The sequence below is a fragment of the Python bivittatus genome, unplaced genomic scaffold (assembly GCF_059951505.1).
Source record: "Python bivittatus isolate LINGU-HERP-01145 unplaced genomic scaffold, Pbiv_v1 ctg000690_np1212, whole genome shotgun sequence".
Lineage (NCBI taxonomy): Eukaryota > Metazoa > Chordata > Lepidosauria > Squamata > Pythonidae > Python > Python bivittatus.
The window spans coordinates 3,204,348-3,228,394 of NW_028277096.1; the positions used below are offsets into that span (position 1 = coordinate 3,204,348).

General features: G+C 38.7%; 2 protein-coding genes across 2 annotated transcripts in view; one reads left to right on the forward strand and one right to left on the reverse strand.

The window, feature by feature from the left end:
- The first annotated feature begins 347 nt into the window (after window positions 1-347).
- On the forward strand, window positions 348-17,492 carry FBXO16 (F-box protein 16). The gene is made up of 9 exons (XM_088152418.1): window positions 348-443; window positions 2,611-2,646; window positions 4,476-4,682; window positions 6,002-6,166; window positions 7,119-7,351; window positions 8,523-8,628; window positions 12,487-12,531; window positions 16,366-16,591; window positions 16,951-17,492. Exons 1-9 carry the CDS (start codon window positions 348-350, stop codon window positions 17,058-17,060), a joined length of 1,224 nt encoding a protein of 407 aa, XP_088008544.1. The 3' UTR covers window positions 17,061-17,492.
- A 2,596-nt stretch (window positions 17,493-20,088) lies between these two features.
- LOC103058013 (L-gulonolactone oxidase-like) overlaps window positions 20,089-24,047 on the reverse strand; it is a 31,937-nt gene continuing 27,978 nt past the window's right edge. The window contains exons 11-12 of the mRNA XM_025173546.2: window positions 23,462-23,552; window positions 20,089-20,981 (exon numbers count right to left, since the gene is read on the reverse strand). Of these exons, the coding sequence (XP_025029314.1) occupies window positions 20,853-20,981; window positions 23,462-23,552 (220 nt within the window). The 3' untranslated portion in view covers window positions 20,089-20,852. The remainder of the gene's footprint in view (window positions 20,982-23,461; window positions 23,553-24,047) is intronic.

A 24,047-nucleotide genomic window follows, 5' to 3' on the forward strand; every position in this document is an offset into this window, starting at 1 on the left:
ATGAAGTGTTATACAAAAAGGTGTTTGTGGGAATATATGCTATTGCCATTGTAAGTTTAGCAAGAGCACTGTGTACTGAATTAGTGTTTATTGCACAGATACTCTCAGCCATGAAAGCTATAAGCTAGCACTCCTAAGTGTTAGAAGAACAGTTGCCTAATAGCCATATTAAATACTTGAGATTTAGTTTAAGCTGCCATCACATTTCTGTTTTTAAGGACTGTTTTAAAGTATACATATAAGAATGTAAAATGAATGGTAGTATACAGCCTTAATACTTGCCAAATACGTCACATATAGTTATTGGCACTTTAATTATTTTGGCTCCTTTTCCATGTAAAAAAGGCATGGCATTTGCACCTCCCAAAAACCTGGAAGGTCCCAAGATGCAAACAAAGATGAGCACCTGGACACCACTGAATCATCAGCTCATGAATGATAAGGTACGTTTTAGGAACTTTATAAATTATTTGTGTCCTCATCCACTTTCTTAACAAGCATGCAGGCCTCCAGCATGTCATGCAGCAACAGTATCAAGATTGTTCTTGTGTGATTCTAATATGACCCAGTTCTGCTTGGAGAGCCATTTTGCCTTAGATAGAACTCAGATAGTTCACGTTATAGCAATACTTCAGCCTTTCCAAACTTGATACCCTTCACATATGTTGGGACTATAAAGTGTCATTGCCCGGCTCGTGGTTACATCACAGAGAGCCAGGGTCATGTGATCACCATTTGCAACTTTCCCTGCGGACTTCCCACAAGCAAACTCAATGGGGAAGCCAACAGGGAAGGTCACAAGTCACTCTGGTAAGTCACTCCCACTTTTTGTCCTACCCGCAGCACCTCCCTGTCCATGCACAGCCTCCACTGGCCCTCCCAGGCATTCCCCCAGCTTCCCGCAACTCGAGTGCAGCCTGTGCCAGCCTTCCCAGGCCCTCCCCCAGCCTCCCCCACCCCCCTGTGGCACCCCTGCTGCATCCCTGCACTCCTTGCCTGGGACTCCTGCCTCTTCCCACTTAACAATCTGTGTATCTTAGGGTTACAACAGCAACCAGGACTATCTAGGATTACTGTCACTAAGCAATGTGGTCATGTGACATCACACTTTATAACCACATTGCTTAGCAATGGCAATCCTGGTACTAATTGCTGTCACAACCCAAGGACTACTTGTTGTCCTCGTTTAGTGATTGCCTCGTACAGCGACTGTTTGCAGGTACGACGGTGATGAAAAAGTAACTTTGTGACCAATCCTTGCATTTATGACCTTCGCAGATCTGTAAAGGAAAGAAAAGCTGAAGTAAGATCATAAGCACAGTCATGGTTTCACTTAGTGACCACTTCTCTTAATGACCGAGTTGCTGGTACCAATTGTGGTCGCTAAACAAAGACTACTGGTATTTTTTTAACTTCCCAATCTAGCCTATAGCTGTGGAATTTCCTGATGGTCTCTCAAGCACATGCTAATCAGGTCTAGCTCTGTTTAGGTATTTGGAATCAGGCAGGGTCAGCTAGATGCTGCCACCTGACTGTGTTTTAACTGTTAACAAACCTTAAATGACTACCTAGTTAATCTACTTTCTACATATAAGGGTACTGGGTATGTCAAACTTTCAAATCAGTTTTGAGCTTAATAGCTGGATTTTTTTAGTTTGTTACTTCTTCCCAGCAAGCCCGAGGAAAACACCTTTCGCAACATTGACCACTTCTGTATCTGATAAGAGCAGTCTTATTGTTTTAAAGTGGTTATTGATGGTTTTATATCTTTGTATATTGGTTTTTAGCTTGTTTTTTATTGGATTGTTGTTTTTCACCTGCTGTGAGCCTTCCAGAGTCACCTAGGTGAGATAGGCAGCTATACAAATTGAACAAACAAATAAATAAATAAATCTGTGGGTCAAGAGATTCTCTGTTGTTACGTCTAAGTTTCTTACCAGGCATGGATGAACATACCTTAACCACATTTTTCCATCTATCATTCCTCCCTCTCCATTTTTCTGGACTTTATAAAACCATTTTGTCTATTGAAGATGTGCTGGAAACTCCAAATACTACAATATTTTATAAACCTAAAATTGATTTTTATATGTCTTAAATGTATTTTGTCTATATATAAAGATTAGACAGATTCACAGATAAGTCTGTAAGGGCTATGTAATAGTTACATGGTACTCCATGTCCATATTGGTGCACCTCTAAATGTTAGTTGCTGCTGAACATTCAGATTGGGAAACCTGTTGTCTTTATATCCTAATTTTGGGCAACTGGGGCCCATCTGATTAGCTAGGGATGATAGACTTGATGGACCTTTGGTGCAGGAGGCTGGATAAGTTGGATTTTTGGACATTACTTTTCAGAGTATTTAACAGGAAAAGTGGGCCTTTTATAAACTCAAACACCCATACCAAAAATTGGCCTTATATATTGTCCAAAGTTTTCTATTGAAAAATGCAGACAGGATTCTGATTATTTCCTAAATTAGAATTGCCTCTTCAGTCATGTTCCTTTGACAGCTTCATCTACTTAATTGTTTCAAATAGTGCAATGAGTCATTTCTTGTTAAAACTAACAAAAAGTAATGTTAAAATTACTTTTATTTCTTTAAAGGTATTTGAAGAAAGAAGAAACTTGTTGGGGAAATGGGTAATAATCTTTTCTTTCTCAATTGTTCTGTCAGTCTCACAGGCTTCAATACTTATTGTGCAATGACTCACTAGACCACGCTGGCAAATGTAAACACATTCCAAAATGCTTAGAATTAGCATTTTTTACCACAGACCTGGTATATGGTTTGTTTTTAAAAGAGCATGTGCTTTATTTAAGAGTATTCCCCAAATAGGACTCTCATGGCCTAAAGGATTTTTACTCCTATAGTTCTACAGTTGTTTCATTACAGGAATTGTCTGAAGGGCTCTCATTTGGGAAGGCTGATTTAGAGGTCATTTATCCCTTATCCATAAAGAATGTGTTCTAGGTCTTCAAACATATAGGTTTCCCAATGTGTATACAGTATATAACAGTGTTTACATCATGCCATTTCTGTGAAATTCTCAAAATCATCTGATTTTCTTTTCTTGGGAACAGAGTTTGAACTAAGTGACCAGTGATCCAGTACAGAACTTTTGTATTTCTCAATAGCATTCATTCATTCATTCATTCATTCATTCATTCATTCATTCATTCATTCATTCAATTTATATAGCTGCCCATACATGACTTTAGGCAGCTTACAATAAGATACATAAAATATATAAAATACTAGACAACCCTGTGACCCATTGGGTCATCCTTTGAGAGAAAGGTAGTGCAGTCTGATGTGACCAGAATGAACATTAAATTTTAGGTTGACCATATATTTTTTTTACCCCAGTGCTGGACGGTCCCATGATCATCTAAGAAAAGCATGTATCATAAATAGAAAAATAATTGAAGTGGCAAATGAACTCCAATAATAAGTCAATATTTACTTACCTAAACAGATAAACAGAATGACCACAGGTGGGCAAAAAAGCAGTGGGAGTGGGAGCGACTTCTGACTTCCTGCTGGCTTCCCCATTGACTTTGCTTGTGGGAAGCTGGCAGAGAACATTGGAAATCATAATCGTCTGACTGCAGGGATGCTACAACAGCCACAACTTTGCAAATAAAACTGGTGTGAACATTGTGGAAATTTCAATTCCACAGGAGTAATGGGTCCCAGATTTTTTACGCATTCTTTAAATTAGCAGATTTTAGGTACCTTAATTAAAAAATTGTTGCAGTATAATGCACAATTTGGGCTAACTTGAGGGTACAAACAGACAAAGAGATAAACACAATGAGAGTTTTTAGTAGTATATAGATATTATAACCATGGTGACTGAGGGAGGTTGTCACAGCAGTCTTCAAGTACCTGAAGGGGTGTCTTACACAAGATGGCCTGTTCTCCAGAATAATGGTCTTGTTACAGGAAGGCATATTCTGACTGAATGTTAAGAATATTTTGGTAGTAAGAGCAGTTTGAAAGTGGACCCAATTTTAGAGGGAAGTGGTGACCTTTCTTTAGCTGGATGTGTTCTAGCAGAGGCTGGAAAGTAATTTGTGGGGGATGCTTTAGGAGCTTGACCTAAACGGTCCCTTTCAACTCGTTGGATTCTGTGATACTGATTTCAGTCAAAAAGTGCAGCCTACTTTTGAATAACAATGTTGAGGGCAGAGCAAAATGCATCCTTTTTTATCATGCTTATAAGCTATCCATAAACACCTAGACAACCTCTGTTTGAGGCAGAATGTGACCTAAATGAATTCTTGGCAAACATCCTTGCCCTTTGCAGCAAGGAAATTTGCAGAGATCTCTTTTGCTTTTGGAATTAGCTTAAGTGCATAATTGGTTCTGCAGTTTATTGCTTGCAAACCATAATAATGGCAAAGTCATTTGTGAATGGCTGTCCCCAGATGTCATGAAAAATCACAACTCACCTCTTTCCTCATAGTTTGACAAATGGACAGACAGTCAAAGGCGAAGAGTCCTGACAGACTTCTTGGAGCGCTGCTCCCTTTCACAGCTGAAATTCTGTTTCAAACTGCTGCAGGATCGAGTGCCAGTTGAAGCACTGGATTTCACCACCCAGCTTCCCCGAGTGTTAACTTTGTACATCTTTTCTTTTCTGGATCCTCGAAGTCTCTCCCGATGTGCCCAGGTAAAACTCAGCATGTTGGAAAGGATGCAGCGGAGAGATACAAAGCTGAAATCACTGGGTAGGTTTAGCCTAGAGAGGGGAAAGCTAAGGGGATTATGATAACAGATTTCACATTTTTAAAGGAGCTGAGGGAAAACAACAGTTACCTATGCTACTTGCTAAGAATAAGGCACAAAGAACTGTCCTCAGTTAATAAATATTGATTATAGTTTAGGAAGTAGTTCCTACTAGAAAAGCACTTTGTCAGTGGAATGAGCTGAGTGAGGAAGTTCTGAGTAATTTCTTTTGTGTAGCTTTTCACACTAAGGTTGGTCAACTCCTACATGGCTTGCTGGGGGACATGGGAACTAGATGAATTATTTGGGTCTTTTCCAGCTAGTGATTTTACAACACTTGAACATAATTGGAAGATCAGTTTAGAGATACAGTGGCATTGATGAATTTCCAACTCATTGTTCAGGCTGATCAGCATGCATAATTTATGTTCCAAAGTTTGTGGATCTAATGTCTGGCAAATCCAATTAAAATGTTCTCAAAATATATGTTTCAATTATGACCTTGGAAACCTATTTTATGTCAAGAGTAAACAATACTGGGCTAGGGTTACAGCCTTCCCTATCTTAAAATCCTCTGGATGGATACAATTCTAGTAATGGCTGGCTAGAATGACTGCTAACTGTGCTAACTTAAGATCATGGCAATTGTAATTTAATACATCTAGATGGGACCAGACTGGGTTGTAAGGTAGCCTTTACTGGTGAACAGGAAGACTTTTAGCATCCTTTTAGAACACCTGCTTTATGTACAGAAGATGTGGGCTCTCTTATTAAAAGAGACTTGGGTGATCAAGGCTGGAAAAAAATTTGGAAATCATTGCTTGTGAGAACAGACAGTATTTGTTCAGTCAGACCAATGACCTAATGCAGTGCTAGACAGCTTTGTATGTAAATTAAAACAGATGTAAGTACTCAACAATAATTCTTTTTTCTTATTGATGCAGTTATGCTGTAAAATCGTCCTTGGAGTAGCATTGACCAAAATAATTGCAGGAAATACATGTACCCCCATACTGCAATTTAGAAGATATGCAATTATGAAATGTAGCAATGACACATATTTCAACAGTCCAGAGTCTAGGTTATATCAAAGAATATATATTCAAATACATACTTCCTTAGAATTACCAATTTGAGTTACAACAGCATTGTGTTTTTAAAATGTCAACATATCTTTTGTATTTGGATTATGCCCCATTGCTCATGGGTTTTTGCTATGATACAGCCCTCTGAAACACAATAAAGGTACTTTGGCATTTTCAGGTAAATTGGCATTGGAACTACTTAACCCAGCTTGATCAGCTCTGGATGCCAAAATGTCTGCGCTTTGGGTGGTACATCAATTTCTCTCCAACTCCATTTGAGCAAGGAATCTGGAAAAAACACTATGTTAAGAAGGTAGAAGAATTTCAAGTCACCAAACCTAAGGTATTTGTGCAGCCTAAGGTATTTTGGGAAATAAATCTGAAAGTTTATACTGAATGTTTAAAATATGCATATGCAGGTTTGTTTTAATAAATGTGGAAAACATTTAGGCTTATAATCTCATACTAAAGTGGAGCAGTTTCATAGGACTGTACTACATGCTGTTCTGAAAGTCTGAATTTTCTCACAAGATGTCTAATCTTCTGAAAACTCATGTACAGATATCTGAGCTGGTGCTTGAGAGGGTTTATATAAAGGCATGGTAATGTTAACCTTAAAGGAAGGTCTATGGCTTGATGGTAGAGCACATAGTTTGCACAGAGATGGCCCATGTGTATTCCCTAGCAAATTTATGTGGTATTGGAAAAAAATTGTGATCAGATGATGTTGAAATAGCTGGAGGTTTGATCCAATATAACTCAGTTTTATTTCTAGTGATATAATTTGAGATTATCCATAAATAGAATAGCCAGAGGTTCTGGGCGTACACAATATGTAAAGAATGGGTGACATTCAAAATGTAATGATGACTACTGGCTTGCTTTGCTTTAAAACCTAAAGACAATTTCACATGGATATATTTGTCAAGGACTACTGGTCATGACAGCTAAAGAAAATTTATACAATCAGAATTTATGTGCATTGAAATATTGGTACCTAGCAAGAAAATGTAGGGGGAGAAGTTTTGTTTTCGTCTCTAGTTGGAGAGGGAGAATCTTGGACTGACCATTGATAGAAGTAGAATAGTGGACTAAATAAACAGAGCCACTTTGTCTAGTTCTTTTGTGCCTTCAGAATCTGTAACAGAGAGACTGTGACTTATGCTGAACTAGTGCACTACAGTTTTCAAGCAATGAATAGAAATACTGTGGGGGACATTAGGGGAGAGACTCAACATAGTATGGAATATCTATAACAGCATGGGGTTTGCTTTCTTTTTTTCCCCTCCCTTTAGACCCCATCAAAAGATGATTTTGTGGTGGCTGATGTTCAGCCAATAACAAAAGATGTCCCAGAAATGAAACAGTCTTTGTTGTCAGTCCTCCAGTCAGCATCTCTATTAAGAAGGAAGATAAACAAGGAGAAGAGAGAGCTCCCACCTTGGCGTTCATCAGATAAGCATCCAACAGATATCATTCGTTTCAACTACTTGGATAACTTTGATCCCATTGAGCAGGCAAGGCAGGCGTAAGACACCTTTCTCCTACAGTAATTTTATTCTGTGTCTGTCTGTGGCAACAAAACTAACTTTGTTACGTTTGATATTACATTGCTATCTGTGTAGGAGTTGGTGAAAAGATTCTCCTATTTATCCTCAAAAGCCAAACCTTTTATTTGCTATCTCCCCATGTATGTCCCTTCATGATTAATGGCACACCTTAGTTGGACTTTAATTTCAGTCAGGTAGAACATGACGTTTTTGTGGCTGCTCAGATGTTTTAGCTAAGCCTGGATGCCACCAGAATTCTGGAGAAGATCATAGAAGCATTGTGTTGTCTTCTTCAGATATGTATAGAGCAGCTCCGAGCACTGAGTAAAATCCCTAGTTGTGCTAGATCTATCTTTGTGTCTCTGACACTGAGCATTGCTAAGAATCTATAATGCAACAGTAGCCCAAGGGTGTCACCAAGATTGTCTGATATTTTAATTGTCTGATATTTTCAGATCAGAATGAGCATAATAAATCATTCTGCATCCAGCTGGTACTAGCACTGCAAGCTGAAGTTTTCATGGAATGAACTTTGAAAATATACTGTATACTTCCTTCTTCGTATTATTAAAGTTGATTCTCAGCAGGATAAAACTTTATTTTGTCTTGCTTTTTATTTAGGCATCTAATTACTTAGGCATTTAGATGGATCTAACAGATTGTCCCATGCCAGCATGGGCGATGGTTGGGATAAATCCATATTGAAAGGGTGATGGTGAGAAACTCTTGGTCGTGGTAGGAGTAAGGATCTAATTCAGTGGCCACATTTGTTTGCTGACACTATGCATTGGTTTTTCTATTACATGCATGTATTTCCTGTTTGGAAAATCCAGATATCATGGTTTATCACATGCTGTGGTCATTTTCAAAACAAGCCAACTCCAGGTTATGGATTACAAAACTAATTTTTAAAATTATAGACAGAATCCTGAACCATCTGCATATCTGCTCTTAAGCCCTCATGCATGCATCCCTTCTCAATTTTATTGAGATCAGGATACTCTCATGTCACAGCTGGGGCTTTTGTCCCAACCAGTCTTATTGCAGGCCCAGGTATCTTTTGATACACAAATACAACTTCCCCATCTTCTCTGTCTTGAGAAGCCATTTTAGCTTTGTTTGATATATTCATCTTCTCCATTCTTGCAGTAGAAGAAAAGGAGGAGGTCTCACCCCAGACCTCAGTCAGTCAGCCTTTCAGAAAAAGAGGAAACCAGGCAGTGGAACATACAAACTCCGAAAAGCTAAGTCTCTGGCAAGTATTGTGACTGCTTGACTGTGTAGGTTGAGCAACAAACTCAGTAAGGATTCCAGCCCTTGGCTATTGGCAGCTTTCCCAATGCCCCTTTATTTGTGCCCCATTGCAGTTCATTGCTGTTTGAGTCTAGCAGCCTACAATTTACACCATCAGACTTCAAAGCTGCTATTTAATCTTTGCATATCAGAATATTTTTAGGAGGGTAGGGCTCAGAGAGGTATCCTTGGGATCAGCTTTTAAAGACATAGGCAATAGGAAGGATGTTCTCGTAAGTGTGCAGAGTAAAGTCATGAAAAAAGTTGTATATTCTATTGAAGAGCGTAATTAAGTTTTGTGATTTTTTTTCTTCATTAATGATATTTTGCCAAGATGGGAACAGCAGTGCATTGACAAAAGAAAACTGATCTCCTGACTAATAGATTGATTGCCTTATTTCATCTGCATTTGGAAAGTATTCAGGAGAATCTGACTCCAATCTGTATTCAGATTCCTTGGACTAAATCCCTAAGGGATGGATGTTCAGTATTCTCCCTTCTGATATTTATTCCACAATAACTACTGTAAGTGCTAGATGCTGAATGCCCCCCCACCTCCCAAATGAGCCAAGTGATGAGGGCTTTAGACTGGATTGCACTTATGTTTCATCTCACTACCCTTGAGTCCTGGGGTGTGCCTTTGTTTTCTGAGGAACTCCAGGAGATGAAACAGAGAAGAGACGTGAAGAGTGCTGTTGGAGGAAAATAAAGAATAAGTCCAACTGAGCACAAGTAAGAGCCCATATTGGGATTACATTGTGGTGATAAGAGCAGCAAAACATAGCTATTTTTCTGCTCTTCCTGTGCAGATAGCTGTCTGGCAGCCCTATTTAAAGTGACCCATTGCTTGTTTGGGAGGGATGAGTGGCAGGATCATCCACGGGGCCTCTGTAAGGAATACTCTAGGCATCTGGCAGATAAAATAACTCGGACTCTGACTGGACAGTTCTTTTGAGATGACAGAAGCAAGATCTTGGGTGGTTAACTGAGATAGGTTTGAACTTGTAAATCCTGAAGAGGTGGTCAGTATCTCAGGTCTGCTAACCTGACTACTTTTTTTTTTTTTTAGATCCCTGCCCCTCTTGGTTGGTGAAGGCTGTCTGGGAGGTGATAGATGATTGGGTTCATGCTGTAATCATGGCTTCACTGAGGAGATGTGGTCCCTGCAGTCTTGAAGAAGGCAGTGGTGTACCACTTCCTCAAAAGGCCTTCTCTGGACCCAACTGTACCAGGGAATTTTTATTCAGTTTCCAACCGTTCCTTTTTAGGGAAGGTTGTTGAGAAAGTGGTGGACAGCGACTACAGAGGGTCCTGAAGTCAACTGATTATCTGGATACCTTTCAGTCACATTTCAGGCCCAAGCATAGTACAGGGAGAGCAGTGACTGCATCTATTAATGACCTCTAGTGGAGGTAGGACAACCATCATGATTCTTCTTGATCTCTCAGGGGCTTGCAATCTCATCAGCTGTGGTATCCTTCTGGTCTGCCTGCAGGGATTTGGAGTGGGAGACACAGTGTTGCAGTGGTTGTCCTCCTTTCTCTGTGATTGGTCTAGTCAGTCAGGAGAGAAGAGATTGAGCCCAAGGCCCCTGGTCTGTGGGGTACCTCTGGGCACTACACTTTCACCCCTTCTGTTTAACATCTACTTGAGGCCTGTAAATCTGATTTGGGGTCAGATATAATCAATATGCAGACAATACACAATATAACTTCAGACTGACTAGATAATGCTGACACTTGTCCAAGTGGCATGCTCTGGGTCCCATCTATTAAGCAGTGTTACCTGATGGGACCTAAGAAATGTCATAGCACCTACCCACTGGAACACTCCCCCATCCTCCATACATCTTGTCCCCACTTTGGCTATGTTCAAAAAAGCCTCTGAAGGCTCTTTCCCCAGGCCTTGGGTTAGAGTGCATGGTAGGTCTTGCATGTTTGATTGTCTTTTAATGGTTGTTTTTATTCTGATGTTTTGGGTTTTTTTAATTGTATTGTCTAATTTATTTTACTGTATGCTGCCCAGAGCCATTGTGGAGTTGGGTGGTCTTATACATTTCTAAATAAATTAACTGCTGGAGGATTTATGATGTGTAGAGTTCAGGCAAAGGATATGAGAGACTGGGCATGTTAAGACATCAGGGACTGATCTATGGAATGGTAAGGACAAGATACAACAGAGAGGTCAACTGGTTTCTGTTTTGGAATAGTATTTTCTTTCTTTTCTTTCTTTTTTCCATATATTTTTATTTTATTTTATTTTATTTTAATCAGAGATTTTGTGCAACTAAAGGAAATATAAGAAAAAAGCAATACAGGAATGAAAAAGAATCAGAAAAGAGTTTTACAAGCTAAACAAATTGAATAAGAATTTTAAAAGTAACAATAGATTAGTACTGCACATCAAATGATCTTATGACAATGTAGCACTTAAAAACCAAATCAGTATTCAATAATTAGCTATGGCAGCCACTATATCAAGAATTATCAATCAAAATAAGTAATTAATGGGATTTTCTATCTAATCTGAAGAAATTTGTCCTTAACATGAATTAGGCAAGATCTAATATTTTAAAGCCATTTATTAAGAGAAACCTAAACTCTGGATATACAAATGGTTTCCAAGTTAAATTCACTGTCAGACTTGTTTTGTAAATATGGTTATTTTTACATGCATAATAATAATATATTGAATTTATATGCTGCTGAACTCCCAGTGACTCTGGGTAGATGCATATTTCCATAGTTTAATCTGCCATTCTTCTAAAGAAGGAATTATGTGCAATTTCTAGTAAGAAGCATACAGTATTCTAGCAGCTGTTGCCATATACAGAGCCAACTCTATAAACTTTGTAGGAATATAATTCTTAGTAATGCTTAACAGAAAAACAGCTGGCAGGAAAGAAAAGACAGCATTTAAATTTGTTTCATTATGTGATGAACCATCTTCCAGAATTGTTGAGTTTTATGACATTGCCACCAAGTGTGAAAAGTGATCCAATCTGATTATTGTGGTTTTTTGAATATCAATTATTTATTCTAGTAACCAACACTGGGGTATAATATCAACAAAAAAACATAGCGTATCAATTTGCTCTGGATGTAATATTTGCAGTAAATTTAATATTTATATTCCGTTGGTATTCCCATTGTTGCATATCAATTGTCCTGCTTAGATTCTGCATCCATTTAATCATTCAGCCTTTGACTTGTTCAGTGTCAGAACTGTATTCCAGTAACAACTTATAAATATGTCCAGGCTTCTGAATTTTGTGTTGTTATTTTTTTAATTTGATCAGGTCTCTGAGCGTTCCACCTTGTTTTAGTAATCTGTTTTGAATTATGCTACTTATTTGAAGATATTGAAACCAATATGGCATTTCTGATCATTCTAAGGAGAGAGTATAGAAACATTTCATCTTTGTTTTATTAAAGATTTAATTTAAGCTGAAATCATGGAGACCTACATGGGTCCAAGCCCCATTGGCCGCTATGAAATATCTTCAGTGTAGATATATTTAGGATTTTGTTACCTGTTTCTGTTGAACTGTCCATCATAAATGATTTTGTCATTTGTTATTTATTTGAAGAGTGGGTTATCCAGTCTTTGTAATTAATAAATAATTCAGTGTTGATTATTGGTTCAGTGTTGAAATGAAATCCCCAATATTTGCTTGCTGAATCCCAAGAATAACCTTTCAGAACAACCCTTCAAAAGATTGAATTCCAAAGGACGCCTTCAAGTGCCTATTATTTTCCCCACTCTGAAGATCCTCACCAAGGCTTTGTGGATTAACATGTTTTACTTCCTTCTCCTTTAGCATCCTAACGCTGAATTGTCAAGAACACAGGATTGTGGGAATCAGGTATATGCAGCCTGTTGGAGCATTTGCTTTCCACTGTCCATTATGTGCTACATCTATTCCTGAGGGCAGAGAGGCAGGAGCAGGTTCCTATTCTGCCTGCCACATCCTGTCCTGTCATGTAGCATCAGTATCCTTGACATTTTAAGCTCTAGCATGCCCATCTGCTTCTCTTTCAATTGCTATCTGCCATCATCTTTTTTTTTCTTAGTCAAGGCAAATTAATATCTGTCATTCACATATTGTCTCTAACTCCAGCCTCTTCAACCAAATGCTAAGGAAATGGAAAACGTTGATATTAGCCTTTCCAGACTTAAACACTATTGGCAGGGAAGCTGTTATCTGCCATAATCTCTTCATAATGAGTTCCTGAGAAAGTGTTTTCTTGTCCTGGGTTTTTTACAGTGCTAGGGAAGATATTAGGCAAATAAATTAAGACTGCAGTCCTAAAGAATGTCTACTTCTGATTGGAAATTGTAGGTCTTGTTGATGAATGTACTTTTTGGTTTGCATTACTGAGCACTAGCTATCATTGAGGTTAATAAACAATATCTGTGAAGTATCACTTCAAATTTTGGGTCTGAAATCACATGCCATGACAGAATGCCCTGCCATACAAAGATGTGTTTGATAAAGAAAACATGAATGGCTTCCTGTGCATGTCTCAAAGTAGGATTCTAGCACAGAATCAGTGACAGTCAAGTTTACATCATGATGGGTGACACACAAGCTACATGGATAATACTCATTGCATTTTATAACCTACAGATATCTTGAACACCCAAGGTTTGACTTAATGGCCTCTTTCAATCTTCCTGGTTGTTTGAGCCAGTAGCACTGTGGGAGCCCAAACCGACCATATGTGAAACAACTCTGGCATATCATGAATGAGACAGATGAGAGAGCATACTGGTCACGTGCTTCCACTTGGCTTTTCCTGCCAAGTGGAACAGGTGAACAAAACATGGACATTTATTTCATGATCCTTTTATGGCATCTGAACCAAAACCCTGGAGCTGTAAGCTAGAGTTAGATTTTTTTTTCTTGATATGGGGAGAAATAAGCCAGGGACCCCAATTCAGACAGCACAATAAATTATGATAGGGCTTCTATGATCTGTTTATCTGCTTCTGGTGGGAAGAGGACTGAAGCATGAGAGTTTGAAAAGAATGCACAGGCACACCAGGTCATTCAGGACAAGTTAGAGTCTTCCAAAGCTTTAATTTGCTATAACATTCAAAACTTAATGTTGTGTAATGAGATGTGTTTTAATAGTTTAAAAGGATTTTTTGTTCCAAATAGTTATTTGGTTCAGAGAGATAACTGCATTTCTGAAGATGTTATTATTTCTAACAATTGTTCATCATTATTGTTATAGAAAAAGAAATAATTTAATAAATGAACAATTAGGGGAAACCTGAATCCAAAGCCAAAAGCAGTCATAGCCAGAGATGCATGGACATAAAGAATTATTGCTGCCTATTCTGAATATGCAAACACCATTAATTTTCAATCTGTTTCCTGTTATGAGTGAGACATATAAGTTCTTGACCCTGTAAGATAAAGATTTTTTTTCAATTTCCTCTTCTAGTTTTTAGCCCTAGTGTTCCTTGATGGTCTGCCATCCAGGTAGTAACTAGTTCCAACCCTGCTTAGCTTTGTAGCCTAGACCAGTTCAGCTAGGTGTTATCACCTATTGAGATTCTGATCTTGAACTGAATAAACTGGCTTTATATCAGTAAAGCCAAAAGTCAAAGATTTTAGTCTCTGCTCTAAGAATCTAGAGTTTATCCAAACTGCTGTAGAACACAATTCCAAGATTCTTCTTTCCACCTAGCATGTTGTGATCATGCTGTTTTCCCCAGGGGAAAAAATTCTCATCCATTCTTTTCCAGATATTTGTAATTCATTTGTAAGACAAAGAAAGTATCAAAACATTCTTCATAGTTGCATCCACTTTAAGCACCCCTCCCCCAAGTTGTTTAAAGGCTCTCAGTAGGCTGTCAAGCCGACTCATGCAAGATCCCTTTCTTAAAACACATGAATTTTATCATTTGAATCAAATATAAAAATACTTGATATCTTTTGATTGCCAGGTAAAGATTTTTATTTTTCCAAGTGAGCATTCCATAATGCTTTTGTTATCTTGTTTGGCTGGTCTGGACTGCCACGTTTGGTTGTATTACTTTGAGCCTATAGTACCACACCCTATAGATTTGCAAGCCATTCCCGGTACATACTAACCCAGACTGCTTTCCCTCCATGTTGTCCTTAACCGCCTATAGTTTGCAAATAGCTTCAGGAGCTCTCAATGCATGTTGGGAAGGAGAATCCATGCTGGGGAGTTAGCCTCTCCAGTCAAACAACAATGGATAGGAGAAACAGATGTTCCTCCCCAATACACAGAAGAGAAAGCCCAGCTAGGGTTTTCGGCTGCTTGTGACATGCCAGTGCTGCCTCAGTGTTATTGTCATATGAATTCCAGACAGGTCTCTAGCAGCAGATGTGATGTATAATCCCCATATTGCAGAATAGCTGGCAAATTTGCCAGATATATACATACATACATACATACATACATACATACATACATATATATATTTCTGTCTTCAAGTCAGTCTTGACTTCTGGTGACTAAATGAAGAAGTTCATGCAGTTTTCTTGTTGACATTTTTCAGTAGTGGGTTGCCATTGCCTTCTTTCTAGGGCTGAGAGAGAGTGACTGGTCCAGAGACAGTCAACTGGCTTCACGTCTAAGTCAGGATTAGAATTTATGGTATCTGTTTCTAGCCTAGTTCCTTTAACCTTTACTCCAAACTGACTCTCAATAAATGATTACAAAAAGCAAATAAATTAAGTACTTGGAAACCAGTCTTACAGAATTCAGTGGACTCATATATATATGTATAGCACTATAGCCTTAAACCTGTTGCACATTTCAAAATAATATTTGGGGCAGGCAGGAAGTGTTGTTTGCATAAATTAAACCTCACAATTTGGTAAGAGTTGTCTCCTACTCATACTTTCTCTTGCCTTTCTCTTGCCTCCTTTCCTGTTAACTATATGGCAAACCCAGGGCCTAATTGATTATAGCATATTAGGTGGGAAAAGGTATCTACTGTAAGAGGGCTTGAGGAGAGATGGAGAGAAGTCCCCAGTTGCCTTGTCTCCTGCCCCATCTGGAGATATGAAGATGCCAGATGATGCAGCTGGAACTGTCGCTTTCTACTGCCATTTTTACTTTCTAATTCTTAGCAAAAACTGAACACACACTTTCCCCCTCCTCATCAGGGGTGTCTGCGGGGTCAAGGGGAAGTAAATGATGAAATGAACATCACAACACAAATTATGCACATTGTATGCAATGTTACGATACAAGTACAAAAAGAGCTTGCATTGTGACATCACAACATGCATTTCATGGTTTTGGTATCATTGTGCTTAGGAATGGATGACTATACCCCTTGCACACTATGAGGCCCAGGATCATAAAAGTTGAGATTTTCAGGATTCCATACTAGATGGTTGGAGGGCAATTTGGTGTAATCATGGCCCTTCATGTTCCCAAGTTTGCTACCTCCAAGAGCTTTTTAGCAGTTAGCATCATTTACTCTGTCATACACCCACCCACATCCCTTAGCAGAAAATACTTGACAAATCAGCGGCCAAATCTGGGCTCAGTGCAAGGTATCTCTTTGAGTTCATCTATCTTTTTCAACTTTATCACTAAAACCATGGAAGTCAAAGCTTCATTTCCATTGGAACATTTGCATGTTCACCATGAATTTCATTACTTGCTATGTTCCAAATTTCATGTTTATCTACCTTGTTTCCTAGATGTCCCTCTCAGCAGAACTTGGCTCGCAGGCAGAAGTTTCAGTTCGCCCAAGCTGGGCTATGCATCAGCCAAACAGCTGCCCTCTGACTAAATCAACAGCTAAAATATTTTCTCAGAGTGCTCAGTGGAATGCTGGGATACGTCCTGCACCTGCCCGAAAGCCAGTCCCAAAGCTGAGTGAGAAAGGAAGGAAAGCCTTTACCCGAACTAGCAGAAGCTCACCAAGTCAGTAAATTGTTGTTTGTTTAAAATAAAGATGGGGTGAGTGGTTGAAAAGGAGAGGGGGATGATGAGAAAATGGAGGTGCTGCCTGCTCTAATGTTTGTGTCTTGTTTTGAACTTTGGGGAGGGCCCATCTGGATCTCTTTTGAATATGAATGCTGTAGATGACAGAAGAGAAATTGCTTTGTTTTGCATCCCATATAATTACTTCCTAAAATGGTTGACCCTTGCAGGAAACAGAATGCTCAAGTAGATAGGTCTCTGATCTGACTGTATGCACTTAAGTGCAACGTATAGGACGAAGGTGGGAATTTCTTTCACTAATACTGAGCTTAATTATTTAATCTCTCAATCCCTTCCAGCATCACCACTGTTTGAAAGTCAACCCTGGGAAGTTCCATCATCCAGCTATCTATCTGATGCAGAGCAAGAAGATGGAGAAAAGAGAACCTCAGAATCACCACTGATTTAGTCTCCAAAAAGAAAAGGCATTCGTTCAGTTGTTGTTAAGTGAAATGTCTCTTTCCCTGAAGAGTTTGTGTTTGGACAAGGATTAAGAATCACGTGGATAGTTGACAGATTTATCATGGCTTTATTTCCATAGTGAATCAATTAACAGATATCTTGGTTTTAAAACCTTGTGAAGCCAGGAACTTGCCATGTGGCCTTGGATTGTTTCCCAGCCTCAGTTTATGAACTGCAGAAAGGAAATGGTCTCAGTGTATTTCATAGGAATGTTGTGAGGGTGAATATTATAGGGATTCCAACAGCTCAATTCTGTATATGTTTACTTATGTATTCAGTGAAATTTCCAGATAACTGAGTAAACAATTGCAGCTGAAAGCACTTAGAAATGAATACAATGTATCTGAATGCAGAATTAAAGAAACAAGTAGAAAAATGGGTGGATACCTAAAATTGGGATACATGGTTGAATCATACGAAATAATAATAGCTAAGTAAGCATCATGACCTATGCCAAATGTAATTTTCACATCCATTTCTGCATCTCCTTTTCCTTCTGTCTATCATGAACAAATGCTTATATAAGATGAGTGAGTATTTATATAAGCAGAAAGGCAGGGTATACATTAAATGAATAAATAAATAAACATCACCTTTTCAAGTCTGCCATTATTAAAATGGAGATTGGAAGCTCCTTGGAAGAGAGGCCAACCTTGTTCTGAGCTGCTTTAGAAAACATCCTGTACTGTGACAATGCTCATGGTGCACTTGAACACGCTAATTAACTTGAAAATAAAATGGGGAAGCTCAAAAATAAGACTGGGAATATAGTATACCAATTCCTCCATGATGATGATGATGATGATTGTCCAATGTGGTTCACTGTGCAGTACCTACCAGAATATATTCAATAACCTAGCTACAGAAACATGATTTGAAAATAAAAAAAAACAGTATGGAGTGGGAAGAAGGCATTAGCTTGTTTGACTCCCTAACAGTTTAGTGCATCGTGGGAAAGGGAATTAATATAGCTATCAAAAGAACACCAATATCCCTACTTTCAGGAAGGAGTCAGGCCAAATACATAGCAGGAAAAGCTTAGTTTGCAGAGTACTTTCTCCTAAATATTATTGTGGCAAAATCCAGTCTTTCAGGTTCTATAAGAAGGCCTTGACTACTCCTGTGTGTATACTTTGAAACTGCTTGGGAGTTATCTTTATGTTTAGTTTGGAAAATATTTGTCCAAATCTGACTAAACACCTTCAACAATGATCTGTCAGAGTCCAGTTTACATTCATTGGGGTGGAGTAGATAAAGTATTGTACGTTTTGAGGATTAAGGAACTCACTCATTCAAATGAACCAAATGTTGACAAAGTGTTATAGGAATAGAAAGCAAATATTGATAAAACATTTCTTATGAACCACCCTTCACTAGACCATAGGCAGATCAAGAAAAGTTTGCAGGCAGGTGAATTGGCCCAACTGAAAGATATCCAAAAGTAACAATTCAGTTTAATGCAAGGCAGAATCAAATGTTGCATTTTGCATTGTATTGACCTTTATATTTTGGAAGGATGATATGGTCTTACTTTGTTCCTGTAGCCTCTGATGGAATGTTAATATTTTTAGATTAAAAAAAGGTTTCAGCTAGTAGACAGTATAGGCACTCTACAGGCAATGTGCATAACTCGGGAACCTTCTGTAGGACAAATGGAGATGTTCAACGAATGTTGCCACCTCTTCCCAATTCTCCTGCAAATTGCATTGTTACAAGCTTGCCTCTGATGTGCCAGCAAGCTGCACCAGTACTGATGGGGAGGATTGGAAAGGCTGCTCTGCAGAAACAGCTGGTATGAAGGAAGATGGTAGATATCAGAGCACAATGATAAAGTGAAGCTTGCAGAGGAAGTGATGGAAATTCCCTTTTCAAGGCTTGTATTAACAGATTCTCCCACCTGTCTGTGCTGCTTGGTAGGGACCTGGCTCATTTGTCAGGCTTTAAATAGATCTAGTTCCTCTATTGGAATTCCTTACAAGAGGAAAGGAAGGGGCCAGTCTCTTCACAAGTAGGGAATTACATGTTTGCTGAGGCTGGGAGGCCCACTGAGTTTGCTGGTGTGAAGGAGGATATCAAGACTCAGACTACTGCTGCCTGTCCCATTTTTCTCCCTTGATTTGATTATGTTTGAATATTTTTCTTTTGTATGCTTGGTTTTGGACTGCTAACACTCCAAAGAGAATAGGTTTTTTTTCCACTCCTGACCCTGAATATTTAAGGGTCTGGGAAGAATAAACTGCAGCAGGTTTTCTATATCTTTGGAGTCCAGTATTTGTTTGCTGTTACTCATAAATCAACTCCCCACCTTTCTCTCTACAAGGGACATGGATTAACACTGTCTTCATTCTGTGGTGTATGTGGTGAGAGCTAGAATTTCCCTGAGCAGGAATGCTGATTGTGCCAACAGGTATCTGCTATCTAGCACCAAGGTGGAAAAAAGCAAAGCAAGGTGTTCATTAAATCACGAAAAAGGCAGGAAAAACAACTGCTGGATTTAAACCAGGGTGGATATAAGAAGGGATTGCACTGTCATGTTAACAGAGTGCAATCAACTTTTTGAAGTGACTTCCAGGTTCAAGCTGTGGATCCTGACTTTGTGTGTACAGAGTGGTGGCAATGTGTACATGGGTTGTGGTAGAGTGAAAAGGAGAGGGTGTACAAATTCTGACTCATCGACCACCAATTCTAGCCATATTTACTGACATACAGCTCTCAGTCAACTCCACCATCTACCATTATTCAAAAATTGTCTACCCTTGATCTAGCACTACCACCAACCCCCATTCCATTTGCAATACACATTTAAAGTGTCATAAAGCAAACTTAACATTACTCCTGCAAGTTCTTTCCAACATTTTTCATGATGCTGAAATTAGGGAGAGACTGGAGGGGAGGAGTCAGAATTCTAAAAATGTAAGAAAGAAAAAAAGGATACTCTTGAGAGGTAACAGAAGAGGGGAAGCAATTAAACAATCTAACTCTGTCAAACAGGTGGACCATGTTTGATTTTGATTGTGGGTCCACCTGGCTTTTATTTTAGAATAGAAATCTAAAACATACAGAAAGACGATCCATGCTCTAATAAATCATGCATGTGGACAAGGAGAATGCTTCCTTCATCTATGAAATAAGATTGAAACAATTCTTCATAAAATCAAAGATCAGCTAAACCCAAAATAATAAAGCAAGTGAAATAAAATGAGTTGATGATTTTTGTCTCAGTTGTTGCCTCATTTTCTTTGCAGCCATACAAAATTTGGCTAGAGTAATAGGGATAACATGGTTGGCCTCTGAAAGGAGAAGGCTGATGATGATCAGCGTACCAAGATTGGCAAATCTGAAGACAACTGCAGATTATGTAATACTTTCTAGGAATTAGGGAATGGAGTGGAAGTGGCAGCAGTATGCAATTGCTTGGAGGGTCACAATATAATGTGTGTGAATAAAGAATTGGCAGAAGGCGATCATTGCCATACCATTGCATTTCTCTTAAGAAAATAAGAAACAGTGGCTTGTATTTTAATTGATTAAAAAAAATACTCCCCTTCTGTTACTTTTTTCTCTATTTATCCAACATATGTAAATGGACTTCTGGGCAGTCCAAAAGGAATGTGCTTTTGGCAGCTTGGATTGGTATCAGATCCCAACAAAGAAATTTTATCCATCCATCAAGAATAGCCACAGAGACTCCTTAGTGAGGGGCTTGTCCATGTCACCACCACCTTCTCTACTATTTTCTTCAATAGAAGACCCTCTCCAGGTAAGTATTCAAAAACATTCCTCTGGGGTCCAGTTTCTCCCGGATAGAACAGAACTTCTGAAAACCTGGGTACATCTTCTCAAAATCCTTCCGGGTGCATGTATGGGCCTGGTGATAGAAAATCTGCTTTATGGTCTTGGGAATGGTGTCAACAAGTATTGGATCACAACATCTATATAGAAATAATTCACCTGTTACCCTCCTGATGTGGTTATGTTGGCTATGGATATTGCAAGTTGTAACCTAAAACATCTGGTAAGCACCAGGTTGAGATAGATCTTTCAACAATTCCTGATAATTACAGTAGATGATCGTGTAATATACTGTATATAGCATCTATCAATCTCTCTGTCTCACTTCAGATTGCTTAAAGCACTTTGCCTGAATTGGTTGTAATCTCTGAGTTTCTAACATGGCTCCTATGGACACTTAGAGGATCTACCAATACTTCATTGACATCTGCCACATTTCTGCTCCACCTGATTCTGTTTTTGTAAACTCTCAAAATATAGGAAACTGTCATCTGAACTATGATCTCTATTTCCAACATATTTTTGGAAATAAATCCCAGAGTATTCCTAGGAAATAAAAGGGTTGGGAGCTGCAGCTCAGTGAATGGCCATTCAGCCTCTGTTTAAACACTGCCAGCAAAGGAGAGTCTACCACCTCCCCTGGTAGTCTATTCCATTTCTGAACAGCTCTTATCAATAGGAATTTTTTTCTTGATGTACAGCCAAAATCTACTTCATTCTAACATAAGCTAAGAGCCAGAAGTTCTCAGAAACATCAGGGATGTCCATAAGGGAGATGGGTGAAAAAAGTCGAGATGGTAGCATGCAATACAACACACATAAAAAAGGATGGAGCTTTGATCTTGTGGTGGCAGACACCATTTTGATTTTGCTGAGTCTCACTTTAGACTCATCTGTGTCACTTACAGAATTATAGAATGCAATGCAAGGGTTGGAAAAGATCTTAGAGATCTTTTCTCTAAGTCTTCCTGCCCCAAACCAGAGAGCTGTTGTCACTCAGAACAGGCAATGATGGTCTAAACTAGTGCATAAGGCAATTCCCTCATAATGTTCATAAAAGTATGAATTCTACATTGCCTGAAGTAACTTGCTTTTATGAAGAAGATTTGAAACTTCTTTGGCATGTCATAATTCCAGACTTCATGGACTTCTGTGTTTACTTTCTTGCTTTTAAGACTTATAAGACTGACTTTGCACAACTTCTGAATTAACAAAACACAAAGGCTTAAATAGCCTGCTGTGCCCAAACAAACTATAATATGGTTTAAAGTGATGGCCTGGTTCATAAACAAGCTAAGAGAATGGTTGGTTTCACCTGAAGCACAGTTGCATTTTAGCCTAGTTTAGCATGTCAGGTGCAGAGTAAGTCTCTTGAAATTGCATAGCCTTGAAATTGTAGAGCAGTTTGTTCTTTTTTGGACCTTGACCAACTAATTTACATATTCATTTTAATTACTTTTAATTGTAGTCAAAATCTCCAAATCTATAAAGGCTGAAGCTATTGAGGTAGGAACCAACAATGCTGTAGCCAGGCGAATTGTTGTATACACACTGAGTAGTTCTGCCTTAGCCTTTCTATCTCAAGGTTGGGAAAAGAACTGTCAGAAATCTACTGACTTAAAAAGGTAGGAGGAAAAGTTTTGGGATTTAAATCCTGGAGCTGCTGAATTCTATTTGCATTAGGTGGATCTTCTGCAAGTATGTGACTTCTTTCTTCAGCAATAAAGCAACTATTCTAAGCTGGGTTGAGCAGGAGCATCAACTTGGGGCATGTTTCCAAATCTGTAAGACTGGATGAAAGCCTCACTCCTTTTCATGTGTGTACAAAAGAGGTGGGGCTTCATTCACAACATACCTGCCATCTTGCAGATTTTGAGACATCTCTGTGGAGACCCTTAGAGTTGAACATATGAATCTTCTGTTGTGAGTTCACTACTGAATATGTGGATGAATTCCTGCAGAGCAGAGACTTATTGCTGTATCTAGTGCAGTGTTGTCCAAACTTGACCACTTTAAGATGAGTGGACTTCAACTCCCAGAATTCCCCAGCCAGCATGGCTGGCTGGGGAATTCTTGGAGTTGAAGTCCACTCATCTTAAAGTGGCCAAGTTTGGACAACACTGATCTAGTTTGAAGTCAGACAAAGCCCTGTGATATTGTTGGGTTCAAAGACCACCTCTTATGATGAACAGTGATGGAGGAAGCAGCCAGTCTTAGTACCTAATTAAGGGACAGCACATACAGTATATACACATAGGAAATAACCACATCAAATCAGGCTGTCCCTCTAATGCAGTGTTTCTCAACCTTGGCAACTTTAAGCTGTGTGGACTTCAACTCCCAGAATTCCCCAGCCAGCAATGAACTCAACCCCCAGAATTCTGGGAGTTGAAGTCCACACAGCTTAAAGTTGCCAAGGTTGAGAAACACTGCTCTAATGAGTAAAAACCTGCATTATTTTTTTTCATTCTGTTTCTTTTTTGTTTGCAAATTGAGCTAACTCTGCAAGTGAACAAGTGTCTATGTTTGCTAGAAGAGAGAGATTTAACTTAATACCTTTGCCCAATGTGGTCTCCCTCCAAACTTCTTCATGACACTTTCATAGGCAAGCCAGTAGTCAAGACGTGGAACATCTTTCCCATAGGGCCTTGAGAAAGAAGAAGAAGTGACCGTTGGTATATGTCACCAGAGAAATTGTCTAGTATGTATAAAGGCACTTCAAATTTATGTTGGAAATGTGAATGACAAGAAGGGACATTTTAACATGTTTGGTGGACGTGTAAAAAAGCTAGAAAATTCTGGGTTCAAATACATACACTGATTTAGAGGATTTTAAAGATTAATATACAATTGAAACCAGAGGTTTTTCTTTTGGGATTGATGGACAAACAGCTGGAAAAAAGTCATGGAATTATACATGACAACTGTGGCGAGATTATTGTATGCAGAAAGAGAAAAATTTGGCATTACCCACAATGGAGGAATGGTTGGTGAAGATGATGGAATTTGCTGAGATGGCTAAATTGACTTATCAGAGAAAAGACAATTATCTATGTTTATTGCTGACTGGAAACCCCTTATAGACTTTTTGCATGAAACAGAAAAAAACAAATTCATGATTTATGGTTTTGATGATTAGACG